Here is a 25019-nt window from a genome sequence, read left to right on the forward strand (position 1 = left end):
ATTAATTCCAGCAGCCCAAGCTACCCAATGAAACTGAGGATTTGCTTCAAGTCCAGATGGGGATGGAGGAGGAGCTGGAAGGGTGGTGCTTTTGTACTGCAGTTCACGATTACCCTGAGTTTCCAAGCACCATAGTAAAAGCATCTTGCAGAAGACGTACTTCAGTAATAAATTATGTGTAAGATAGTAGATGAGCAATGTGTCTTTGCTCTGTTTATCAACTCCTCCACAAATGTATTTCCTTCTCTGCACTTAAAATTTACATCAGAGAACATTAGGCAAGGTTTGCATTAGGAAAGGTTAGATGTTTCTTCTCTAGCTACCATATGGGTAATCCGTCTGATTCTTCCCCAGATTCTAATTTATCAGTAATAGATTATATGCATTCCAAGGTTAGGCAGTAGCCGAGGGAGGTTTAGGGGTGGGAATAATTTAAAAATTATTGCATGCTATACATAGAGAGGGTTTTGTAATATCAGAGAGCGAGAGGGGAGAGATTCAGCCAGTTAACCTAATAGCACAGCTGGTAAAACACTAGGGGGTCTGGGTTAAAACCTTAGCTAGGTCATTAGTTTCCATCTTCCCCAAAGCTATTCGCATTGTAAAGAGAAGCAGTCAGACAAATAAACAGTAAAGAGACTGTGAGATAGATAGTATGGCATAATAAGAAATTTTTAAAAAGTAAGTAAAGCCAAGCCAGTGCTTTTTCTTAAATAGAATATCAGTCCTTCGGTGAAAAGGAGAAATAACCCCAGTACTCTTTGCGGGAAGCTGTGATTTTGCTAAAGTGATGCTTTCCATAATATGTACGGAAAATAACCATCTTTGAGGAATAGCTGAGAAGAAACGTGGCAGTCATTCTGCAGATACTGGCTGATCCCAATGTGTCCAGGTACCATAGAGAAGCCACGTAGCTGTTCTGGTCCAGAGAACTTCAGATGTTTTTATGAGAAGGGAAAGAAGTTGTTTCCTGAAGAAACTACTCAAACTACTCAGTGTGGAAATCAAGATTTTGTTCACAGTAAATCAGGACATTGCAATGAAAAGACGTTTGGGATTCTTTATAAAATAGGTTGTGATGGGGGAAAGATGTGAGGATTTTAAAATCTTTTCTAGCTTTTATGAAAATAGAACAACAAACAATCAAGAAAATTGTTAGCCTTGTTGTTCGAGGCTAAAGAATAAGTACTGAAATTTCTCCTGTGTCGGTGTCTGTTTGCATTCTTTAATACTGCTGCCCTTCAGTTGAATGAGTTGCTCTCCACCAGAAGTGTTCACTCAGTAGCTGGGGTACTAGCAGAGGAGCAATGTAGTCATTACCTGTGTATTACCCATGTCAGTGTTGCTGCTTGGAACTTGGCTAACAGTCCCATACCAGAGCCATCCAAAGATATTTTATTGGTGGCATGCTGTAACTTAGCTGTGCTAAATGGGATAAAAGTCTTGTTTGCCATCTGTTTGTGAAGGTGTTTTATCGTTGTTGGTTTTTTTAATCAGCCTATTAACAGGACAGAAATACTGAGAATTAGTATTTACATCATCTAAATGAGGTTCCACTGCACAAGCTAATCTCACCCCATTGTGCACGTTACTAAGCAGTAGGTTCCAGGCACGACAAGTGTAGGTTTCATATGTGGTGTTGCTAGTACCTTGTTTTAATAAGGCTGTCTTCAAGAAAGGGAGAATAAGAGCTGAGAAAAGTATCTCGTCTTTAATGTGAAGAAATTTTTTACCTGCTTGCTCTGGAAGCCAGTTATGCCATCCACGTGATTACACTGGATTTACTGAATTCTGGTACACTGGTCAAACCTTTTCCGGCTTTTTCATTGCTGTTATTTGTTTAGGCTGGAATACGACTTTTTACTGCTTGGATTTTTTTTCTGTTGTCTAAGTGTCCCTCACTGTGTCTGTTCCAGTGACCACTCACTCATAGCGGTGCCATCATCTGTTTGTGCAGACAACTGGTTTTGTATTCAGGGTCCTGGTATCTTTGTAACAAATTCTTTTTGTTACTGAAACTCTTTGTTAGTGTTTGAAATATACCCCATTGGAAGTTTCGTGATGGTGTTCTCAGGTGTGGACCTGTTTGTCTGAGTGCTAACCCAGACGTGGTTCACCAGTCCAAAGACCTCCACAGCTGGGGTGCCATTTGAGGTGGGCATGTTAAGGTGTTTCAAGCTAGGTGTGTATTCCTGAACATCTTGCCTTGTTGACAGCTTGTTGCATTTTATTTTATTCATTGCACTGAAGAGTCTTTCTTGTTTGTTCAGCTCCCTCCTAAGTTTCAATGTAGAGTTGTTTATCTACGGACAATCTGCAGTTAGTAGTTACTGCTTTAGATCATCTCAATTCTGTTGTAGTCTCTGATGGAAGTCCTGGGATAGTGAATTCAACCCATATGGCTGCCTGAGGAAGGAATGTCTACCAGAAACTATGTCATGGGTGTGCAAACATTTACTCTCTTTTTCTCCAGGGTACTGGACTGTACCTTGTTAACATGTCAAACATCAGAAATTTGTGAGATTTCTTCCTTACTCTTCCTGAAAGTTTTTCCTCATAGATAGCAAAAAACAGCTTTCTTTTTACACTTAGTTCTTTTGAGCTGTCTTGTAGGAATATTGACGAATGGAAAATACATACGTGTTTCTTCTTTTCTCACTCCATGATTTCCAGAGTGATAAGCAGGTCTAGCTCCTTCTTTAGAGTCTGCCCTTGAACAAGAGGAGCTTTCCTGTTCCCTACCCTGAAGAATTGCTGAATGGTTTTTTTGGTCCAATACTCTTCCACCAGCCATTCCTTTCTAAAAAGACCATTAGCCTGGTGTATTTTTTCCTCACATAAGCTCTTTTTTTTGTTTTGTAAAGTACCACGGCAAGTTGTATCTTTTCTTATCTTTTATTTATCAAATGTGTAATTTAATGATGACCTGCTGTTGCTGTAAACACCAAATTTTTTTTTGAGCTTAAAATGATTAAGTGTTCTGCGTGTTTTCAGGTTTGATTCATTCATAAAAATCAATGAAGTACTCCTGGCTAAATCAAAAGACCTCTCATCGACTGTGGGTTAAGTGTGTTCCAGTAGATAGTTACTGTCTATCAGCTGATATGCAATAACTCCTTACTTTGCAGTCACTCCCTTTGTATTTGAGCTCCTGCTTTCCTGGAAGGGTTTTTTCATATTCAAACCAAGATGAAAATATCGGGAGAATGCGTTTCAGACTTTACAGCATCAGCCAGCACATTGTGTAGGGTTTTATTGTGGTTAAAGGTAAAGAGATAATATTCAGCAAATTTTTTGTATTGGTCATTGTGCAGATGGAATTGAGAGCTTTGGTTCGTGATTCTCTTTTAAGTAAGTGTATGCATAAGGAAAAAAACCAAGATTTTAGGTGTTTTACAAAGGCATCATATGTTACATTAGCTGTAAGGTGTTAGTAATATAAGTTACAATGGGAAGTTCATGTTTGGCTTTTTATCAAGGGAGAAAAAACACTTTCATCACAGATAGAATAATTGTTACTTATTTTGTATTATATCCCCGTGTTTTGCTACAAAAGAAAAAAAATATGATGCCGCCAGACTTTTTGGAATATTTGCGTGTGTGCTGTGTTGGAATGTGGGAGCACGTGGTCGTTGTAGTAGTGAGCTAATTGTTAATAGTATGCTACTGTCACTAAAAAAATGTATGAAGATGATGTTACAATTTCAATTGGGTTTCAATAAAAGAGATCATTCTTCAGCTGTATAAATATAGTACAAAAATAGCAAAAACACAAGAGTACTTTTGGAAGGCTCAGTATATTCATCTATTCCTGAAATAGCTTAGTTTGCTGAATTCCACTCAAGTGTTTTCTCAGTAAGTAATCTCTTGTTGTGATGGCAAGTAAAGCATCATCTGTACCTCTTTTATCACTAATATTAGAGGAAGGGTGTAGGTTTGTTCAGTGATGAGCATGTTGTCATTGCAATTTTTAAAGTCTTAACTCACGGCTGTTTCCTAGCAATTTATTTAGAAAAAAAGCAACAACTAAAAACCACCCTGTTGTCATAGGGGCTGACATGTCAGATGCAGACTGGCTGTTTAATCATTCCACTGTCTTTACTCCAGTGCATTTCTAATGCAATCCTACTTCCCTTTTTTACAAAAGCAAGCTTTATCTTACATCTAATTTTCTGGAAAGAAAATTTATTTCTGTTTGTATCGGTTATAAAATGAAGTTGAACACTGGGGAAAATGTGTGTAAATAAAGAAAAATGAATGCATGCCAGCTGCTCCCTTTCGTTTCTGATCAAATTTATAGAATTGATGTTGTTTTCTCTTTCTGATGAAAGCATGTTAATGTCTTGACAAGGAAACCTCTTCCTCTCTAAGGCATCTGAACGTTCTGCAAATGCTTGAAGCACTTCAGACTTACGCACTGATCTCTGAAAGATGCAAGCTGCTCTCACTGAGATAGATAAGGTTAAACTCATCTTTGTTTTAAGGGAATTTCCATCACATTGAGACCTGATCTCACCACCTTCTCCATATCACAGCTGTAGTTGAAATGACTCCTTTCTGGAAAGAAGTTGGAACATATCCTATTTTAAAGCTATGTTTCAACACACCATACAGACAATAATAGAAGATAGTATGGCACAGATATTCTTCCTGCATATCAGACTTCCTTCTTCCTTAATTTTTGTTCATGCTTAGGATATGGCAAAGCCAACATTATTTGGGAGCAATCTGACACCCTTTGGGGTGATGGCATTGGTGCTTCATGTCAGAAGCTATTAAGCAGTCTGTTCTGTTCTTGAGTTAAGCCAAGACCCAGAGCTTACCTGCTGCACGTCTGTTGTAACATCTGTGTAAACTGAAGTCAGAAGCTGAGTTCAGCTACTGTCACGCAGTTATCTTCACTGTGTAATTTCTGGCATGGTCCAGGGCACGGTTTTGTCCAGTGCTGATGAGCGCTCCAAGAGCCACAGCCGAGGCATGGATGAGGCAGCACAAGGGAATGCTACAAGAGATGTGGGTAAGATTGCCAAGACTGAGTAGGAAGGGTTAGCTGGATGAACACAAGTGTCCCACACCGCTCTATGCCAGGGAATGGTCCTGGCATGTTTTATTCACGACTGTGCACATGGCCAGACAGTTCATCACCACAGCATCAGAAACAGATAAGAAACTTCCTGAAGAAGGGATCATTTGGGTGGAAATATTTGTTTCACTTCTTGCTCCAGTCCGCTTAGGAGCTGCTCTGACAGCAGCAGATCGGGCCAAAACTGTTGTCCATGTTCTCTACTAGACTCAATAACCAGCAATTCCTCAGCATCATGACTGGAAATCATTACAACTCATGCAAGCAGTGGCTTGTTAACATGTCATCTACCTTTGTGGTGTTAAGGAAAGTACTGCCTGTGATAAAAAACGGGCTGAAAACTCTTTGTGTCTAGAACAATGTTTGCAGAGTTGTCTAGAGATTAAAAGGCCCATGATGAACGGAAGACCCTCACTTCTCACTAGATGCAGGACTGAGTTTGCCATCTTTGCAATAAAAAACTTAGTGTGACCGGTACAAAATGTTTCATTTAAATGGATCCCACGAGTGTGATATATATGGGTGAATGTGTGTGTCTGGAATGCAAGCATTTATTTCACACAGATGTACGATTGTATTAGGTTTTTAAATTAGTTACAGTACTGTCAGAAGCAGACAGAGACTTTGTAATAAGATTTGTGTGAGAGTGGAACTAGTTTAAAAATAGAGGGGTCTGTCTCAAAATCTAGCTAAATGGAGAATTTCTTATGAGCTTTTCTTGCACCAGGTTGGGTTTCCCAGCCAATATCTGCTAGATCTTGAGCTACCATTCCTCATTCAGTTACTCAGCTTGCTGCATCCCAGTGCATGCGGTCGGGCTTCCTCCAGAGCAGGTGTCAAGCAAGGACTTAATAGTTCTAGTCTGATCAAGTCAGCTGCCTTAAAGCCCCCACAAGGGTCAGGATAACTCTGTGCATATTCTGCTAAAACTTACAGTTAGAGTTTTAGGATGTTATGGGCTGAACTGTTTATAGTTTGAAAGAACTGGGAACCAGGGAGTGTGAGACCATCTTAGTGCTTGTTTTTTTCTTTACAACCTACTGCATTGAGCTTATTGTCTCTTCGATGGGGTTTTGGCGGATAGAGAAATACATTACGGATCAAAGATTTATTGAGGGCTCAAAAGCTTTTTATATTTCTTTGGAGTCAAAGCCTGATTCCTAGTCATGCACTCACTGCTTTTCATTTGTACAACTGTCTATTCCCATTCATAAAGCGCTTTGCTGCTGGTTTACATACAGGGAAGAGGCAATGTGGAGAAATTGGGAAAAATGCATTTCAGCCCTCCACAGTCACAAAGCTGCATGCCTGGACAAGCCAGGAGGCTGCCAAAAGGCAGATTTGCTCCTGCACATTTTCCTGCCTGGCAGCAGTGCGTCATATCTCGCGCATCCCCAGGCAAGGGTGAGCTGCTGGCTGCTGCACCCACTGTCAGGAGGCTGTTGTGGTGCCACCTGCAGCCTCCATATTGTCCCTCAGTATAGCCAGGTTTTGCTCCACGGTAATAGATGAAATTTAATGTGTGTAGAGAACAGAAAACAGTCTTTCTCAAATCAGAAAATAATTTGCTGTCTTTCTAGTACATCTTCTTCAGCACTGAAAGCAGTACTAAAACATCTCAGAGCAAAGTATTACAAAACCAGCATCCCTCTGTATGTGGTTAGTGGGCAGGATTTTGCAGCATTATTCTCATTTAATGAAAGCTTAAAAAAGAAAAAAAATTAACAAAAAAAAAAAAAACAAACATAAAACCTTTCTTCTACCTCCCATTTAATAGGCTTGGTTCTATTTCTTTATATGAAGCCTCCAAATTTTATAGCATTTTACTAGATCTCTTGCTGCAGCTTTTGAACCTTAAGTTAAATTGAGATTAATTAATACATGTATGAAAGGGGAAAAAGAGAGAAGTCAGCACAGACGTACTGGTGACAGAGTGATAGAAGGACCCAGAGCACAGATGAGGACCAAAGTGACCTTTTTTTGTCTCTGGCTTGTTTGGCTAGTCTAAGCATAAAGGGAAATTCAAGCTCCTGAGAGTGTGCAGACTATAGGAGTATTTACAGTGGGCTTTTATATGCCAAATGTGTACGTTTTAGTAGCAACATATAATTTTGGAAGTCGTAATACTTCTACAGTCCATCATCAGGCAAATTCATGACTATTTTTTAGTTAGTCCAGATGATTGCCATTAATGTTTTTTTTCTAAGGATCATTTTAGTTTTAAAATCAGCGGCCATTTTAACTAAGCATGACTCCCCATCTTTCTTTTCCAAGTGAAAGCCTGTGAACCTTCTATGCAGGTGGTGGATTCTGAGACAGCTTTGCTGACTTTAAGGTGCCTTTACTTCTCTTATGTGAACAATACCAGTTTTCCAGGTATCTTTAGTATGCAAAAAGATAAGGAAGTTTTGGTGTTTTTTGTTTGTTTGTGTTTTTTTGGGGGTTGGTTGGTTTTTATGTTGAATGTCAGAGATTTCTTAAATAAAGAACAGTAATCTGTATATAAATTTTCCTTTGATGCTTTTTTTCCCTTCAGGTTTTATGGCAGGCATACAGAGGAACCCCCAAATGTCACAGTATGGACCTCAACAAACTGGACCTTCCATGTCACCACACCCCTCACCTGGTGGCCAAGTGCATCCTGGAATTGGTAGCTTTCAGCAGAGTAATTCAAGTGGTACTTATGGGCCTCAGATGAGCCAGTATGGACCACAAGGTAAAATTCTTGTTAATACATCTATATATATACACAGCCATGTATATATATGTAAATTTAAAGATGTATATGTATTGCATATGTAAATAAGCAAATAGACAGGTATGTGACTTCTTGAAATAAAAAAGACATAGATAACCCACACACAAACACCCACATGTCCTCCTCTAAAAAAATTACAGATGAAACTAGTTCAGAGGTGGAGCTACACCTTGTGGAAGAGGTTGCTTTTATTATTGGCACTTTCATGTAAAAACAGCGATCATAAATTGGGCAAGGAAAGTAAAAATCTGTTGGATGGCCAGAATCATTGTTCAGGAGGCCAAGGATGTGTTATCTGCAGTGAGGCTGAGTTTGGCCGTGCATGGAAGAAGGGTCACAACTCTGATCTCAAAATAGGACTTACATTCTTAGTTGGAATCCCAAAGCCAGTGTGAGATTGCAGAGTGACTGCAAGGGTTAAAGTCTCCTAACAAGCATAATGATACAGTGGCTACTGTGGGAATATAATACTGAGCACTCATGCATACGGTTTGTGAATTTTAACCAACCTTTCTGACTGAGAAAGACGGTTCCTTTTATTATGCCATTTGACAGAACTGTTGGAGAACTAAAACAAAAACAGGAGTAACAGTTTCTGCCCCTGGACATTCAATGCATACAACCTTGAACTTGTCTGTTGTTTTGTCTTTAATGGATAACCTTTATAAAGCATGCATGTGTTTAGGAGTTTAATGAACTTAAAGTCAGAGTATATGAAGGACAGTATTTCTTTAAACATACATCAATAAGCTCTTCTATTTCAGCACTTCCTACTAATGCTTTCTTACTTAAAATCCTCGGAAAGGATTGGAGCCAGCTGTGGGAAATTCTGTAAGGGCTCATTGGCTTGCACACGCTAGCAAGGATGGTTATTTTAGTCTCCAGGGTTTCTGAGAACTAGTTCTGTTGTTTGTTTGAAGGGAGTCTTGCTGCCCTATGCAGTGTTCCTTTCTTTTTCATCTCTGGGTCACATTTGTTTTAGTTGTCTGAGCACAGGGCTACAAGCCAAGATCTCCTGCTTTGTAATTTTGGCTCTGCCTTTTACTCCATCTTTCAGCCTAGGCAAGTAGATTCGTTTCTCCGCTTTGCTTTCCTTAACTGTAAGGAGCTAGTAATGCCTTATAGCCATGTGTGAAGATTAATTACCTAACTCCAGTTGACTGGCGCTTTCCTTTTATTTGAAAAGCATTTTGTGGCCATAAAATGCTGTCCAAGTACTTATTTTTATCTGCACAGAGAGCAACTAGCTTAACTGGTAAAAATCCAGTGGATTTATGATGTGCTATCCTGACTTCCAGCTGTACTGCTGCTGCTGAGATTCCAAACCATGGGAATAGTGGGTGTCAAGTGCAGTAAAACATTAGCCATCCACACTGATTGAGTGGGGAAGTTTTTGTACTAAATCAATGCATTTAAGTAACATGCCGAATACTACTTTATTTTTTGTTTGAGTTCAGCAGTTCTTTCCCTCTCACTGTAGATGAAAGTGCCTATGTAATGATTTTATGGGTCGCGGTCAGGAAGAAACAGCTATTAAAAAGTGAACTTAAGGGGCAGGAAGAAAATGAGCATCATTGTCATTAACAGGCCATTTCAGAGGGGTCTGCTGAATAGTGTGATGGATGAAAAGCATGTTCTTCTGCCAGCTCTCAGAGAGTACTGGTGATCCCATGCACTGGTCATGATAAAATTAGCGCCCTGCAGTATTTAAGCTCCACAGGTAACAAATAGAGCAGAAGGATACTGCTTTTTCACTGGGCTAATGTGACCATTAATAACATACTGGGATGAATATGGTGATATTTCAAAGTCATGTATTTACTTGGATTTAAGATTTTAATGGCGTTTTTCATTTTTTATGAAAGTAATCTGTAATTGCATCTCTTAACATACCGTCTTACAAAGCACAATTACATGCCAGCAATGATGAATATATAATAATGTTACTCCATTTGCCTTTTATTGCCGAAATAACAAATATATTAAAAATCACCTGGGATGCAAACTAGTTCTTACATTATTAAACTACAGTAATTGTCAAGGATTCATTTGCTTTTCTCATTTTGTTCACATAAGCCTTCCTCTAGAATATTGTTAAGCAGTGGCTACAGTGGACAGGACCGCTTGCATTTTTGTATTTGTTGAATTATTCTGTGACATTAAGCTTACATGTGGAGTTTAAACATAGCCTAAATATTATGTTTCACTGCATGCTCAATGCTGTAAGCCTTTGCTCAAGGCCAGTAGTGTCTTTCTTTGCAATGGAACTACTCGCTGTGGTAAAGATTACACTGGTATTTTTGGGCTGGAGGAATTAGCCCAGAGTTTGCAGGAGCAGAATGATCCATCGAATGCATATAGTTGATTTGTTTTTCATATGTTTACGTGACACTTACAGATCTGTAAGAGTAAAACGTATTTGTCCAGGAAACAATTCCGTACTGGGGACCTGGGGCAATGCTGCGAAAGCATTTCCCAGAAAAATATAAAATGATGTTGGCTGCACATTTCTGTATGTCTGTGATATAAACCAGGAGCATACAGCACAGAACAGTAATTTTAGTTTTTTGTTAACCCCTGGCATTTTCCTGTCCTCAAGAATAAAGAGAAAGAGAGTGAGCTTGGGAGCTGTTTTTGAAGCAGTCTTTCTGTTTTGTATTTGGGAAACATCTAACTGGTGAGCTAACAAAGTAACTCTGGTCTGTGACCCAAGCATGGAAGTGCAGAATGGCCCTTAAGCGCTCTCTCTGGAGAACAGTCAGCTGCATTCAGTTGGGTCTTTTAAGACTGGGGCAGAGAAAAACTCGCTGCAAATCACCAAAAGGTGTCAGAAACACATCCTAATTCCCTAATTTTTCCTACTGAATTCAGCAGTAACACTTCTGTTTGAGTATAACAGAAAGTTGAACTGCTACTGAATACATTTGAACCCCAACCCCAACACTTCACAGAAAGTTAAACCCCGTCATGTTTGTAGAAAAGATGAGTGTTTGTGCTTTATAACCCTTAACGTTGGAATTAAACTTGTTTCGCAGAAGCACTCTGGTGTCTTGCTCCCCTGATTTCAGGAGTCTAGGTTTTAAATGGTAGCACCTTAAGGATGAGATCCCCTAAGTGTGCTGAGAGTCTGGGCCTCAAGAGTCCAGTCCCACCTGTGCTACAGTATGTGGGGTGAAGAAGTGAAGAATTAAATACTAACCATGCCTACTAAATGAGAGTTTCAGAGGAATTCAGTACAATGTATTTAAATCATCTGTATCTGCAAGGGGGGGAAGGGGGAAGGGGATGACTTAATGGATGACTTAATGGTTAAGTGAACATGTAAACAATTTTAAAATGTCTTTAAGATAATATTTTTAATACCACAAATCTGACCTGTGTCCCTAAAGCAGAGAATAAAACTAGCAAGCAGTTCTCACATTTCCTTCTTTTTGGCTTGCTTAGAAATGGCAAGGCATCAGAGCACTTTGTTCAGCAAACGTGGACAAAATGGACTGAAGTTCAGCAGTAAGCATGAACATCTGTCTTTGGCAGGTTGTTAGTAGGTTTTTTATATTACATCCTTGCAACACTTGTTGGGTTTTGTTTTTTTTTTCCCTGATTCCAGTTACCATTGTTGTTTCTTTTTCTAATGGATTTGAGACACCATGTCTGTGGGTACAGTTCTGCTCTGCCTGGGGGGAGCTGGAATCAAAAATCCCTTGGATACGGAGGGGAGGAGTTGTTCAGTGGTATTGTGCAGCCGCTGCTGCCAGGCCTGTACCCACTTGAAAAGTGTGGGCTCTTGGACTTGGCTGCCTGACACGTCCAGCTGATGTGGGCTGGCCTAGCATCTGCTGCATTCATTGTGTTTAATGCTGCATCCATCTGTTTTCTGTCAAAGCCAGTGCCAACAAATTACTAATCTATTAGAGAAACACGGAAATAAGATTGCACTCCTCATTCCTGGCAATTCCTCTTGTATTTCGCTTGGCTTTTATTTTGCCTTTTTTTGTGATCAGGGAAAGGTATACGAATAGCGAGTACTTGAGGGATTGAGGAAACGCTTAGGAAAAAAGTACATGGATACATGAAAAAACATTGGAACTTGTTTTCCACACTGAGAAAATAGCACTTCCCTGTTCTCTTGGACGTGTATCCCTGGAGATGAATGATTAGGAGCTATTTTAACTCAGCCACATATTTTTGTGGAGAAGATTCCACTGTCGGTTTTTTTTGGTTTGGTTTTTTTTGGTTTTTTTTTTTGGTTTTTTTTTTTTTCTGTGTTGTGCTTATGCTAAAGAAGCCAAAACATGAAAGAAGAGATTTTTTTTGTCCCAATTCAAAATAGCATCAAAACAGTAATAGTATTTAGCATTGGTGCTTGCTTCTCCAAGTGTGCTGCTGAACCATACTTTGTAGAGCCGAACTGACAAAACAAATTGGCTTTATGTAAATGGGACTGACAGTAGCTCCCAGTGATTATGGATATCAGGTCTGCTAGTGCAGGGAGTGAATTTGCTTCACTTTGGAAGCAGTGTTTCTAATAGCATGTCCATAAGTGTGCTATCTGGCTGGGTGCAGTCCTTGAGCCTACATGCACTCCATCTTGCTGCATTGCCCTTTTTCTGCAGAGAGAACTGGAAAACAAGCAACGTCTGAGTTCTGTGTTGCAGTTTTAACGCTGAGCAGAGGAACATGAAACCAGTGAGCCCTTCAGTTACTGGGCACAGCTGCTGGGTTGGAGGTGTGGCTGGAATAGGTCTCAGCAGATGAAACTGTGGCTGCGAGCTGTGGCTCTCTGAATGGAAAATGGTCAGTAGGCAGCAGCCTCCGAGCCTGGAGGAGGGGGAGGAGAAATGACAGGGCGGTCTGAAGGCAGCAAACAGCTGAGTCTGAAGCCTTTCATCCCTGTTAAACCACGTATCAGGGATCCTTCTGTGAAAAAGCCGCATGCACAATTTGGGTTTCTAAAACAGAAGTGCAGTATTGTTCTATTTCCTTGGAAAGCATAGGTCACACATGTTTTTGCTGAAAAGAACTTGTACCAGAGTGAGTCAGTTGCTGGGTGGGGAGGAGGGGAGAATTCGCCAAAGCACAGCAGCAGGAGCGTATGAATTAATTATGCGTGTGTTCAAATGCCAAATGCATATATTTACTTTAAATATAAACAGGAGTTGCATGCCAGCAACTCCTCTGCCTGGTAGCTCCGGCCTGAGGAGAGATGAGGCTGATTTCCACGCTCAGGAAGTCTGTTGCCTGCTGCCTTCACATGAGCGTGGGAATAGCTGGGAGCACTCAGGAAACTGCTCAGCAGCATCCCGCAGGGGGGAATGGGTCGTGTTTCCACTAAGCTGGATGAGATGGAAATAAAGACAAGTCAGAACTGATGACTGAAGCAGTGTAATACAATCCATTTCTTAAAATACTTTTCAGTCATATCTATGCTTTTTTTTTTTTTTTTTTTCCTTTCTCATGCTGTTCGAGTTTGTTTCTAAAGCAGAATGCCAAACACTGCTTTTTCTTAGCTTTCAATACTTAGGAAAGTCAGTATTCACATTATTTAAGCTGCTGCTGCGAGTGGTGAAGTTTGTTTCTGTGACAATAGAGGTTGGGCTCAAGCAGGTTTTCATGTCATCCTCCATAGTGGAGTACCTGCTTATATGATCAGCTTTGAGATATCGATGATTACTTTTATAACACTGCCTTTACCAGAAGAGGTGCACAGTGAGCTAACCCACCTCCTGGTGGCAGAGCCAGGCTTTGCACTTAACAGGGTAGGGAGAAAGAGGGAATGTTTCTAGGGGTTTGGCAAGTGGTCAATCTGAAGTATCTCTGGCAGAAACGGACAGAATGACTAGGTGCAAGGATCCAATGAGAATAACCCATTGCAGAAATTGCAGGAAGATGAAGAATGAGAACACGAAATTACAAAAATACAGTTCTCTCTTGAGCTTTTGTAATGGGTTCTTACAAGCCACACATCTCTGCTGCACAAAGCATTTTTTACTTTGTGCTGTGTTGTTAAACCTCTGGAGGCTGTGGTGTTCTGTAGTTGCTGTTATCCCATGACGTTTATTAAGCAGAAAATGCTTGAGGGTACATGAAAGCCGGGGTCATGGGATAATTCAGGCTGGAAGGGCGCTCAGGAGATTTTCTAGGCCAACCTTGTATTCAAATTAGGGTCAGACATAAGATCAGAGCAGGTTACTCCGTGCTTTATCCTGCTCTTGAAAGCCATCAAGGAGGAAGTCTGAACAACCTCTTTGGGTTGCTTGTTCCGTTGCGTGCCTGTCCTCACAGTGAAGAAGCTGTCCTGTGTGGTTCACTTCAATTCACATGTGTAACTTTTACATCTACTATCTTCCTAAATAGAAATAGTTGCTCAAAAGTTTAATGCTATTCTCTGTATTTTTTATCATTTTGTTTAGGAAACTACTCCAGACCACCAACATACAGTGGCGTTCCCAACACAAGCTACAGTGGCCCTGGACCCGGCATGGGTATAAATGCCAACAGCCAGATGCATGGACAGGGCCCAAGCCAGCCCTGCGGTACCATGCCCCTCGGACGGATGCCATCAGCTGGGATGCAGAGCAGACCATTTCCTGGAAACATGAGCAGCATGACCCCCAACTCTCCTGGCATGTCTCAGCAGGGAGGCCCTGGGATGGGCCCACCCATGCCAACTGTGAACCGTAAGGCACAGGAGGCAGCTGCTGCAGTGATGCAGGCTGCTGCAAACTCCGCTCAAAGCAGGTATGCAACCAGGTGAAAGGAGCTGAAATGAATGGCAATGTTTTTCTCGCCATTTCTGAAGTAACTGCTGTAGAGGTGTATGCATATGCATTTATAAATGTCCTGTCTGTGCCCAACTCTGGGAGGAGTAGGTGTATGGGAAGAACACTTTTCTTTAAATGCAAAGGGAAAGCATGCTATTGTGCAGTTGAATTAACCTCTCAAAAAACAGCTGTGACAATTAAAATGACAACGACTTCCATGTTGGTTCTTGGCACAGTGGGCTTACAGAAAACCCACAAGGTTATGGTGACATAAGGAGTTGAAAACAAGTCCTGTAACAACCTGAAATTGATGAGCTGTGTTTTTGTATTTGATCTCTGGTGGGGAGAGGTCAGCATGTCCTCTATAGTTACCTGGAGTTGGTCACTGCCATTTATGCATCCATAAAAGAGAGCCCATACTTTTAGTCTTCTGGAGATTGGAGCCACCATCTGGCTTCTGGTCTCCCTTTCACACAGCATTAACTGCATGTTGCTGCTTGTGCATGGATTTTGGCAAAGGCATTTTTCTGTCCATGGCTATTCTTAAGATGACTGAATACTTGTGAAATCATATTTTCTGGGAAATTTTTCAGATGAAGTAATTTCCGCATTTCACTGGAATGAAATAATTCTTGGTGTATTTTTTATCTCTTTTTTTTTTTTTTCCCCCATTAAGAGAAGTTCCATTACATTTGAGAATTACACAAAGCTGGTTCCATTGTTCTGGCATAGGGGGCCTACATGAAAGGTGAGGAGAGACTTTTTATAAGGTTTTTTTAATAGTTTTGGAGGTAGCAACAGCATGAGGAGAAGTGGCATTAAAATGGAAAAGATGGATTTAGACTAGATATTAGAAATTCTTTACTCTGAGGGTGGTGAGACACTGGAACAGGTTGTCCAGAGAGGTCATGAATGCCCCCTCCCTGTAAGCATTCAAGGTCAGATGGGACGGGGCTCTAAGCAACCTGGTCTAGAGGGAGGTATCCCTGCCTATAGCAGAGGATTGTAACTAGATGATCTTAAAGGTCCCTTCCAACTCAAACCGTTTTATGTTTCTGTGATTTATCAATCAAGGCTGCTGTTTTTGGACACAGGAAAACAGGAGTTTATGTGATTCTAGGACACAATGTAGAAACAAGAATAGGAAGCTAATGTGTGCCCCTATCTGTTGCTTTCTTGTTTTGTAAGTTTGGAAGGCAGGTGGCTTCCACTGATAAGCAATAGCAAACTTCTAAAGTGCTAACAGTAAATTGAGCATACCTCGTATTCTTCTTCAGTAAGCATCACGCTCCCTTAAAACAGACACTGCGCCTGTAGATACCTGTGAAGCAAAAGGTATCTCTGGCTCATGTTGGCTCTTTCAGTGAATCTGCCTAGTCGAGTTTACAGAACTCTGCTTCTGGACGGCCTGTTAGGCTGCAAACTGATAGGTCAGGCAGGAAGGAATAAATGGGCCATCACTTTAGCTGCAGGGAAGCGTTCTCTATAATCACATGATGAAAGGAAAAGGACACGTCTTTACAAGACTTGGTTTGTTCTAAGTGTAAGGTGTTCAGTTGTGATTCAGCTTACACTGAGCATAGCGTGTGGTGTTTGATCAAAAACTAAATTAACAGATCACTGCACCTATCTCATATCTTCATCCCACATCAGTTTTGTAAAGATGTTTTTGGATTCTAGCTTTGTCTGGGCAAAAATGCACCATGATGAGCCATGTCATCACATAATGCCCATTCCAGTGATCCATCACTTGTTAGTGGACTGCAGTCATCAAATATCTATTGCAAATACTGGCAAAAGGGTTATTTGTAAACTGCAAATTGAGTGAAGTCCCTCTGATGCCACAAGCTTGTAGATACAATGTTTTCTCCTTGATTTCTAGTCAAATGTAGGGGAGAAAGCAATAAAGGCATCAGCTGCTCCTGGAAGTCCTTCTTCCATTGTCTCTGGAAGGAATGTACTTGACAGCAATCCATATTTCTGATACTGAGTAAATCCGAAGAGGATGGTTTTTGTTCTGCTTTAGGCCACTATACAATATGTTGTTTGCTTACTCCAGCCAGTCTGGAGCTGGCAGATGCCCCATGTTTTCTTCACAGCATCCCAATGATAACTATGCTCAGATTCCCTCGAGGCAACTGCCTGACCAGTACAGACAGGTGGTCATGTAAACTGGACATGCTACGCATGGACTTCACCATCTTCATGTTGCTTCAGTTGCTGGTTTCCTAGGAAATGTCTGATATCCAACCTACTGCTGCCTTCATGGTTATCGACAAGTTTTAATCGCCAGTGTTTTATAGCTGCTTTTATTTGTGTGACTTTTTTTTTTCATTAATAACATTGTTCACATATGTGCACGTAAAAAACTGAAAAGCAAAACAAAAAATTAGAACAGAAATCTACTGGTTCTTTGCTTTAAAAAGCAAAAATCAGTGAAATGGGGAAAACTTGCACCATACTATTTGCTTGTATTGGAAAGATGTCTACTTTTATATGCCAAAAAACATGTCTTTTGTTGATAAGATTCAGCTGTGAAGTTCACAAACTGATGAGATGTTACTACCATAAAACATACCCATCTATGTATACTTGAGGGGAAGATTAAATGATTGTGTCTGAGTGATGGTTACACTGCAGTATTTCTGTACAAGTTGGTTGTGATCTCTTTCAGGGTCAGGCTGTTGAATCAGTAGCCAAGTATCAATAAGGGAAAGTAGTTTATCTTCAGCTGCTAATCCACAAATCTATCCTATACCAACTCAGGATTCTCATGTAGACACAGAAAGCTGGTTTACCTCTGCATTGCCAAGCCACATTAAGTAGCTGTGTAGAATGGATTTAAATGGCATGCATCAGAATGAAATCACTTTCACTGGAGCTGAAAATCACTGTTATTTAACCAGGGCTAAATGATCAAGATGTGCGTCAACTGGTTGCACCTAAGGTATCATTCTCTGCAGGCTGCCACCAATTTAATTAGGGAAGATAAAAACATGAAAATAGAAGCAGTAGCTGTGGAAGATAGTAGGTTTACACCATTTGAGTTACCCTTTGACCTCATCAGGAGATCGGTTGTATGTTAAGCTTGGATTACTTCCTGCAGCTACAGAATACCTTTCGTGTAGCCTAAAATCTTACAGTGTACTAGTATACACAGGCTAGCATTTCCGAATGAGATTTCGCTTATCAGGCTAAAAGAAGTCTTTCTTTCAGAAATCTCTTTGTTGAACCATTACTATCTGTGGCATCACGCTGCCAAAGATATTTAGGCTCAGTCTAGCTAAGAGTTTACATCAGGAAATGCAAAATAAATAATACACTGTGTTTAAATTCTTATTTTTCAAGAAGACATTCTATACGAACTGCAAGGTAGTGTTTTCCATATTGTATCTGTCTTAGTCACAACACACGTTGACTGATAAGGACTGTATGCTGAAAGCATAATATATCCACTGAACTCCAAGGAGAGACTTTTGTTAGCTTATGTGAGCACTGCCCAGAACACCAGGGCTGGTTCTGCTGCTGGAGGTTATGGCTCAGTAGAGATCTTTGAAGACTAGATGGTATCAAAATACCATCTGTTAGCACATTATAGTTCTTGCAACAATAGATGTATTTATAGCAATAGATATTTTTGTGTGTACAGATCTGCAACACAGCGAGTCTTCAGTAAAAATAAGCAATTTTAAGCAAACAAGATAGCATTTTCCCTGCTAATGGGGATGTGAAAGGCAGCAAAATTATCCTATATCTTAACTAAATTTGAGCCAGTTTTGAGTTCCTCACTTTGTGGATACCCATCTTTAAACTTTTGGGGACTTTGTGTTCACTGTCTGCGAGCTTTTGTTTTACTACAACAGTGCAGACTTCAGAGAATGATTAGGTTAACACTTGAAGTCAGTAGAAATTTTTGGAGCTATACGCTTGTCATCATCATTTTCACTATCTGTCGCCAGCAAGGAGTGTCATTCAGAGCATGTTTTCTTAGCGGTTGACGATGTGACAGTTGCATATGGAAATACAGAAACATAATTGTGAAACAGCAGTGCAGCTTTAGGGAGTTCTGTACTAGCTTACACATTCAACTGGATGGGTAAATGAACCTTTTGCTGGTGCAGCTATCAGTTACCAGTGCCTGAACTAAATGAAGTTTTGATGTGCCTACAAGAGGAGCAATCCTGTCTTTGAATGAAGTATCTGTGAACTCAGTGTGCTCTGCCTTAATATGCTTCTTGGGATTGCATATTCCAATTTTGTAAATTAAAGCAATTTTTTTATTTTTTTTTTAAGATCAAATTTAGAATTCAATTTCATTGATTTTAGAGGATACAATTTAGACAGAATAGTTTATTAAACTGAGGGATTGGGACTCAGCTTGGATATTTGCAACCTCCGGCCATTTAAAATCCTGGTCTCCAAGCTGCTAAATCTGAGGCACATACTTACATTATTGTTTGCTGCTTCCTGTGCCACCTGAGAGATGGTGTTCAGTTTCTGTAGTAATGTATGGTGTAACATTGCTTTGACATATTTCTAGGCACTTTAAAATGTGGTTCTGTCGTAACTGCTCAGCAGCTGTTTCAGCATAATGTGAGCAAAGTGGGTTACAGAGGGGTGAGTAATCATAGGCAATACACATACGTGTGTGTGTTTTCTGTGATTCTGAAACATAAAAACTCTGAAGTTCCAGGGTAGCTGTAGGGAAGCAAAATTTATAGCTTTCAGAGTTTTAGTTCACCTGTTGCTTTCCCAGACAAATCCTTAGAAATATAGAAGCCTGGAGAGTCTGCTACTCTGAGGCTTCCAGAGCCACAGGACTGGCTCTGACTTGAGCTGTTCTCCCGAATTCAGGAAGAACAAAAGCTTTAGGATCATACTAGCTACAATCTGTAGAGAGCTTGCATCGTAAGGGAAGAGGTATTTGGGGCTTTCTCATAAGGAGTGTGTGCAGCTGTGTATGAGAATAGGTTTTATATCCATCTTTTTATAAAATGAAATCTTAATATATTTAAGTTGCCGGTAAATATACAGATGAAGTATATTGAGTTAAGAATATTTTTTCTCCAGTGAAAAAGATAGGCTGTTTTGTCCTTTGTTAACTGATAATCAAGCCCATAGTGTCTACATTTGCTAGAGAATGACTAGTTCCCAGTACATGTTCAGGTCAGTGAAAGTAGCTACTACAGCCTCATCATGGTGAAGTTAAAAGAATATGGGTTAAGTTTGCCTATAACTGTCCCTAAACTGATCTGAAACAGCCACGATGATATTAGAGGATTTCTGTTGTACAGGGAAACGTTTAAAACTAGCATAAATGAGATAAAACACATATTTTATGTTTTCTTTTTAGCCTGTGTGTGTGCATATGCGTATTCACATTTGCACGCATACAGAGACTAACCTTCCATCAGCGTTTCTCTACTGCTGTGTATGTATAATTCATACTCCATGTTGCTGGTGCCAGCAAAGCACTTTTTCCATATTATTTTCTCCAGCAGCAGGGTAATGCAGCACTTCTGATGGACTAGGAGGTACTGGTGAGGAAATATAGTAATGGACGTGGTGCATTAAAATGTCAAAAGGAAAAAGAACGAGGCAGAAATTGCGAATAAATTTTTTAAAAAGAATAATAATATAAATAAAAGACCAAACTCTTTCAGGTATTTTACATCCTAGATCCTGTCAACTCCTATGCAGCGTTTTCCAGTCTAGCCTTTTTGATCTTGATACTTTAGGTTTAAAATTCTAATTGTGATTTTAAAAAGCTGTAGTTATGTAGCAGGAAGGCTTGAAGTGCTACAGTAAAACTTCGTGTCTTTAATCCCTGGAGAGAGCATATATTTTCTATTGTTTTCTCTCTTCCCCTTAAACTCTGAGGTGCTGTTCTCTGCTGGGAAGTGCAGTGGAGTGCAGGAAGGTTAAGTACTCATTCAGGTCTCTTTGCTTATTCAAACCAGGCTACTTCTAGATGAAAGGCTGCCAACTGTGAAATCCCCAAAGTAAACGAGGCTGAGATAGGACTGGGAGGCATAATTGGAGCCAATGCTGGGGTGCGTTATCTGTTGCCTTTGAAATAAGCCCCTAGCAGAAAGGCTCTTTCTGCCCAGTCTTTTATTTAGCATTCCTATACAGTTACCTAGAAGGAAGATTCACTCCTGTTCAAATTCAGCCAGTTCCCAATTCTCAAGTCTCAAAACGTGGGTTATTTCTCCCCAACACCTCACCCTTCCAAAGAGCTCTGAAGTCCTTTAGGGATCCTGACAGATCACAGTGAAATGAGCCCTTGCTTTCCGTACGGTTTCAGCTGGATGAAGCAGTGGTGCTTCTTGGCTAGAGTGACTGCATGGTGATGCTGTGAGCTCTGCGTAGCTGCCGTGCTCACACCACCTGAGGCTGGCTACATTTCAGCAGCCAGCAGAATATTTTCTTCCAATGCCAAGTTTGTGAGATCTGAGAGATTAAAGTCCTGATATCAACGATTCCTTTAATTGCAATTTCTGAGGGGGTCATTAACCGGTATTGACATTTTTTCTTCAAAGAATCCTGTCCCTCTTCCCTCATACTGAGAAATAGTCATTTGTATTAAGCTGGTGGGTTTTTTGTTTGGTTGGTTGTTGTTTTTTGTGTTTGTTTATTTTTTTAAGGGACTTCTTTTCCTCATGTTTTCCTTTTCAGAACAGGATTTTTTTCTGAAATGTATTAGGAGGAGTGAAGTACAACTTACCTTGTGTGCATTTGCTGCATGAAAAGGAGAGCTGGAAACTACTCTTTCACTGTTATTATTATTGTTATTTATTTTAACGGAGATGCATTTTGTAGATCGATTCGAAACTGCTGATAAAATTCGGTAAAGATAGGAAGAGTCTTTACATGCTGAGCTCACCAAAGCCATTTCTTGTGGGAGTCTGAGAGAAATATGTTTTTATCTGGAATTTTGTTTGACTAGAAGGTAAATCCATCATTTTGGAGCCCTGGATGTCACCATGTTGCAGAGCTCATGCAGGCAACCAGTGATTTGGGAATATGTTTTTTTTTCTTTTTTGGTTACTCATCAATCAAGTGGACTGCTGTGTGCTGTTCATGCCATTAGAGGTTAACCAGAGACCTCAAGCCCTACTCCTTTCCTCCCTTGGAAAGTAACAGTTCTTAATTTGTGGAAGTGTATTGGGAAGGAGGGCTGATTTTCAGAATCACAAATGAGAGTTTTTGGTCATCTGAAGACTATTCTAGTTTGATTATTATTGTGTCGTGATTATTTTTTGCTTGATTTGGTCATTTAGGAGAGCTGTCCGGCTCTCCTAAGAAGTAGTACTGTTTTGCAACAAAGTTGTGCAGTAGTTTATTGACATTCTGCCTTAGAATCCAGATGCTACATAGGAATTCTGAACTTCAAAATGTGATCTTTATGGTGGTAAGAGTGCAGCACTTCATTAATTGATGGGTTTTTTTTTTCAATATAAAAATAAAGAACAAAGGAGGACTTCAGATTGAGTGCTCGTTTTAGGCTGGCAAGGAATGTTTAAGGTTAAAAAGCCAGATTTTCACTTTTGTTTATTGGCCAGAAGATCTACTAGTTTAAATAGCTGAAGTAGACAGAAGAAAACAGGAGAATAGCCATCTGTTTCATGGGACTCATGAAGAAAGCCAGTGCCATGACCGCCGTGTGTGATTTGGCGTGTATATTGCTAAAAGTACAGGACTGTGACTGAACAGACTTGGATTCTTGTGAAAGTGAGAGACATAAAAAATGTCAGGCAGATTTTGGCTTTTACAGCAGTTTTAAGCTTTTGTGCTGTTTTACAATAGTGATAGTTGAGAGAAAATTAAATAATTTTAGCAGTTCTGCATGGGGAAATATGAATGGAAAGAGCCCTTAACTCTAGTAATGGAGCTCAGGTGGGAGCATCTGTTCTAACAGGACATATAAGTAACGTTGTAAGAGCCATTTTAAACAGTAACAGTGGTTTGTTGTTTGTTTTTTTTAATGAGAGCCACCGCTGCCTCTAACACATTAATTAAATACCTGTTGCAGTTGTCACGGTAGGTTTCAGGCATCTCCTGAGCCAAAAATGAAGAAAAGAGCCAGCTGAAACTATACTGACATATGCACCACTCTGCTGCTGTGAAACTGTCTGGAGTGCCAAAATGCCGAGACTGACGGTAATAGTGGTAGTAATAATATTGATAAACATGTAATAGCTCCAGGCTATTGGGCAAAGATAGGTAAGTGAAAATGTGTCTGCTGGGAAATCCCTTTGGAGAACTTCCTCTCCATGCTGCTGCACATGCACAGTTGCGTTCAGCATGCTGTCAGCCAGATGACATTTACTATGAAAAGATACATTGAGGAGCTGCCATGAAATGATCAGGATTTTATTAGATTTTCAGCTGATTGCCAGCACAGTGAGCTCAGTGGAGCTGAGTGGTGCTCAAAAGCAGCGCGAGAATGTGACTGAGCATTGCAAGGAGGGAGGTGAGAGGCAGCGAGAGAATTGCATCCCCAGATGAAAGAGCAGGGAGCACTGGAGTCAGGCCACACCCAAGGAAATTGGATCGATGAGATACACACTGTCCTTTGCTTCCTGCAGCTTTTTAGCACCACACTTTGGTGACCTCTGGGCTATGAGTGTACTGGGAACATACTTACCCACTTTCAAGTCATCATTCTAGGAGAGAGTTCATAGGGCCTTCCGACTTTTTAATAAAGCTATTTATAACGTGCACAAAAATAGAAGGTACATAGTGAGAGAGTCATATGAGTCATTCCTAACTTTGCTATCAAGTCACACCAGGCTAAAGCACCCTTTGCAGTCCTCTCATGCAGCTTGGCTGCATTATGCCGTACAGGACAATTATTATTTTTTTTTTTTTCTAGAAACCCAGTTAATACATGCTTTTGCTTGCTGTACACATCCCTCTTTTACCCAACAGACACTCCTCTTGGACTCAGAAACTTATCTCCTTTTAGTGCTGAGATATTCTATCTGATGGGGACGGCGTGCCAGCCACTGCCCTGAGAGCTGCTGTTTAAATCTGCATTGTCAGGCAGGTAGGCAGGGGTCACTAAGGGCAGAGCTTCAGTGGGATTACAAGCCATTTAACTTGGCCCACTTTGCAGTTGTCCTGTGTTTTCTGTCACACAGGATTATATTGCATTTATCTAGCACAGGTTGCACTGACTACAGAGGACTTAAGCTGTTCTTATACAAATAAATTCAAGTGTGGAGGTCTGACTGCAATTGTAAGAATACTGTCTAATAGAGGCATTTCAGGGAATCTCTCTAGGTTTGAAGGCTAGTGATCAAATGCTGTGGTCACTGTGAAATTTGCACCACAAGGACTTTAATTAATGCAGAAGGAACTTATAAAAACAAAGGGGAATATCTGCTAAATTAAACATAATAATTTTTAGAAAAAGAGTATCACAGTATTTCTCTTAAAATCCTTCATGACTTTCAAGCGCACACTAATATGGGGTATGGGATCATATCAGAGGATCACAGAATTATAGGGGTTGGAAGGGACTTCAAGAGATCCTCAAGTTCAGCCCCCCTGCTAAAACAGATTCCCTGCAGCAGGTTGCACAGGTAGGCATTCATGCAGGTTTTGAATGTCTCCATAGAAGGAGACTCCACAACCTCTCTGGGCAACCTGTTCCTGTGCTCCATTACTCTTACTTTAAAGAAGTTCTTCCACGTGTTAGTACAGAACTTCCTATGTTCAACTTTGACCTATTGCTACACACCACCAAGAAGAGCCTGGCCTCCTCCATTTGCCTCCACCTCTCTTTAGATATTTATAAACATTTATCGGATCCCCTCTCAGTCTTCTGCTCCCCAGGCTGAACAGGCCCAGGTTACTCAGCTTTTCCTCATATCAGAGATGCTCCAGGCCCTTTATCATCTTTGTGGCCCTGCACTGGACTCCTTCTAGGAGATTCCTGTCTTAGGGCAGAGCAGAGGGGGAGGATCACCTCCCTTGACCTGCTGAATGAAGTTAAGGATTTATTTCTGCAGGCTTGTGCTGTTTTTCTCCTTGTATTCAACTACTTTATTATTCTTTTTGCCTTATTTTAGATCACTACTAATCTTGTATTTCTTCCTCAGTTTTTGTTGTCTATAAAATGGGATAGAGACATTTATAATGATTTCAACCTGCGTTCAGCGCTACAGATGTTGTGTGGCCATGTTGTATTAGCACCAGCATTCATGAATTACATATGCCTATAGTGTTGCTCTTCCCATGTTTGGTGTTGGGCACATGTTTTCATTGCAAAAATATTTAACATGATGATAATAGCATAAGGTTTTGTGTCTGCTTTTCTGGGGGGCTGAGCAGGCTGATAGGAGCAATTGATTTTTGAGTTTCTCCTCTCTCCTTGGTAGATTTTTAGTAAAATATATGTAATGGTGAT

At 40.4% G+C, this 25019-nt stretch overlaps 1 protein-coding gene across 9 annotated transcripts in view; it reads left to right on the forward strand.

The window, feature by feature from the left end:
• Positions 1-25019, forward strand: part of ARID1B (AT-rich interaction domain 1B) — a 310448-nt gene that overhangs the window by 236965 nt on the left and 48464 nt on the right. For all 9 annotated transcript variants that reach the window (XM_015858267.2, XM_015858262.2, XM_015858265.2 and 6 more), the window contains 2 exons: positions 7620-7799; positions 14252-14579. In XM_015858267.2, coding sequence (XP_015713753.1) covers positions 7620-7799; positions 14252-14579 — 508 coding nt within the window. The remainder of the gene's footprint in view (positions 1-7619; positions 7800-14251; positions 14580-25019) is intronic.

This window comes from Coturnix japonica, chromosome 3, assembly GCF_001577835.2.
Source record: "Coturnix japonica isolate 7356 chromosome 3, Coturnix japonica 2.1, whole genome shotgun sequence".
Lineage (NCBI taxonomy): Eukaryota > Metazoa > Chordata > Aves > Galliformes > Phasianidae > Coturnix > Coturnix japonica.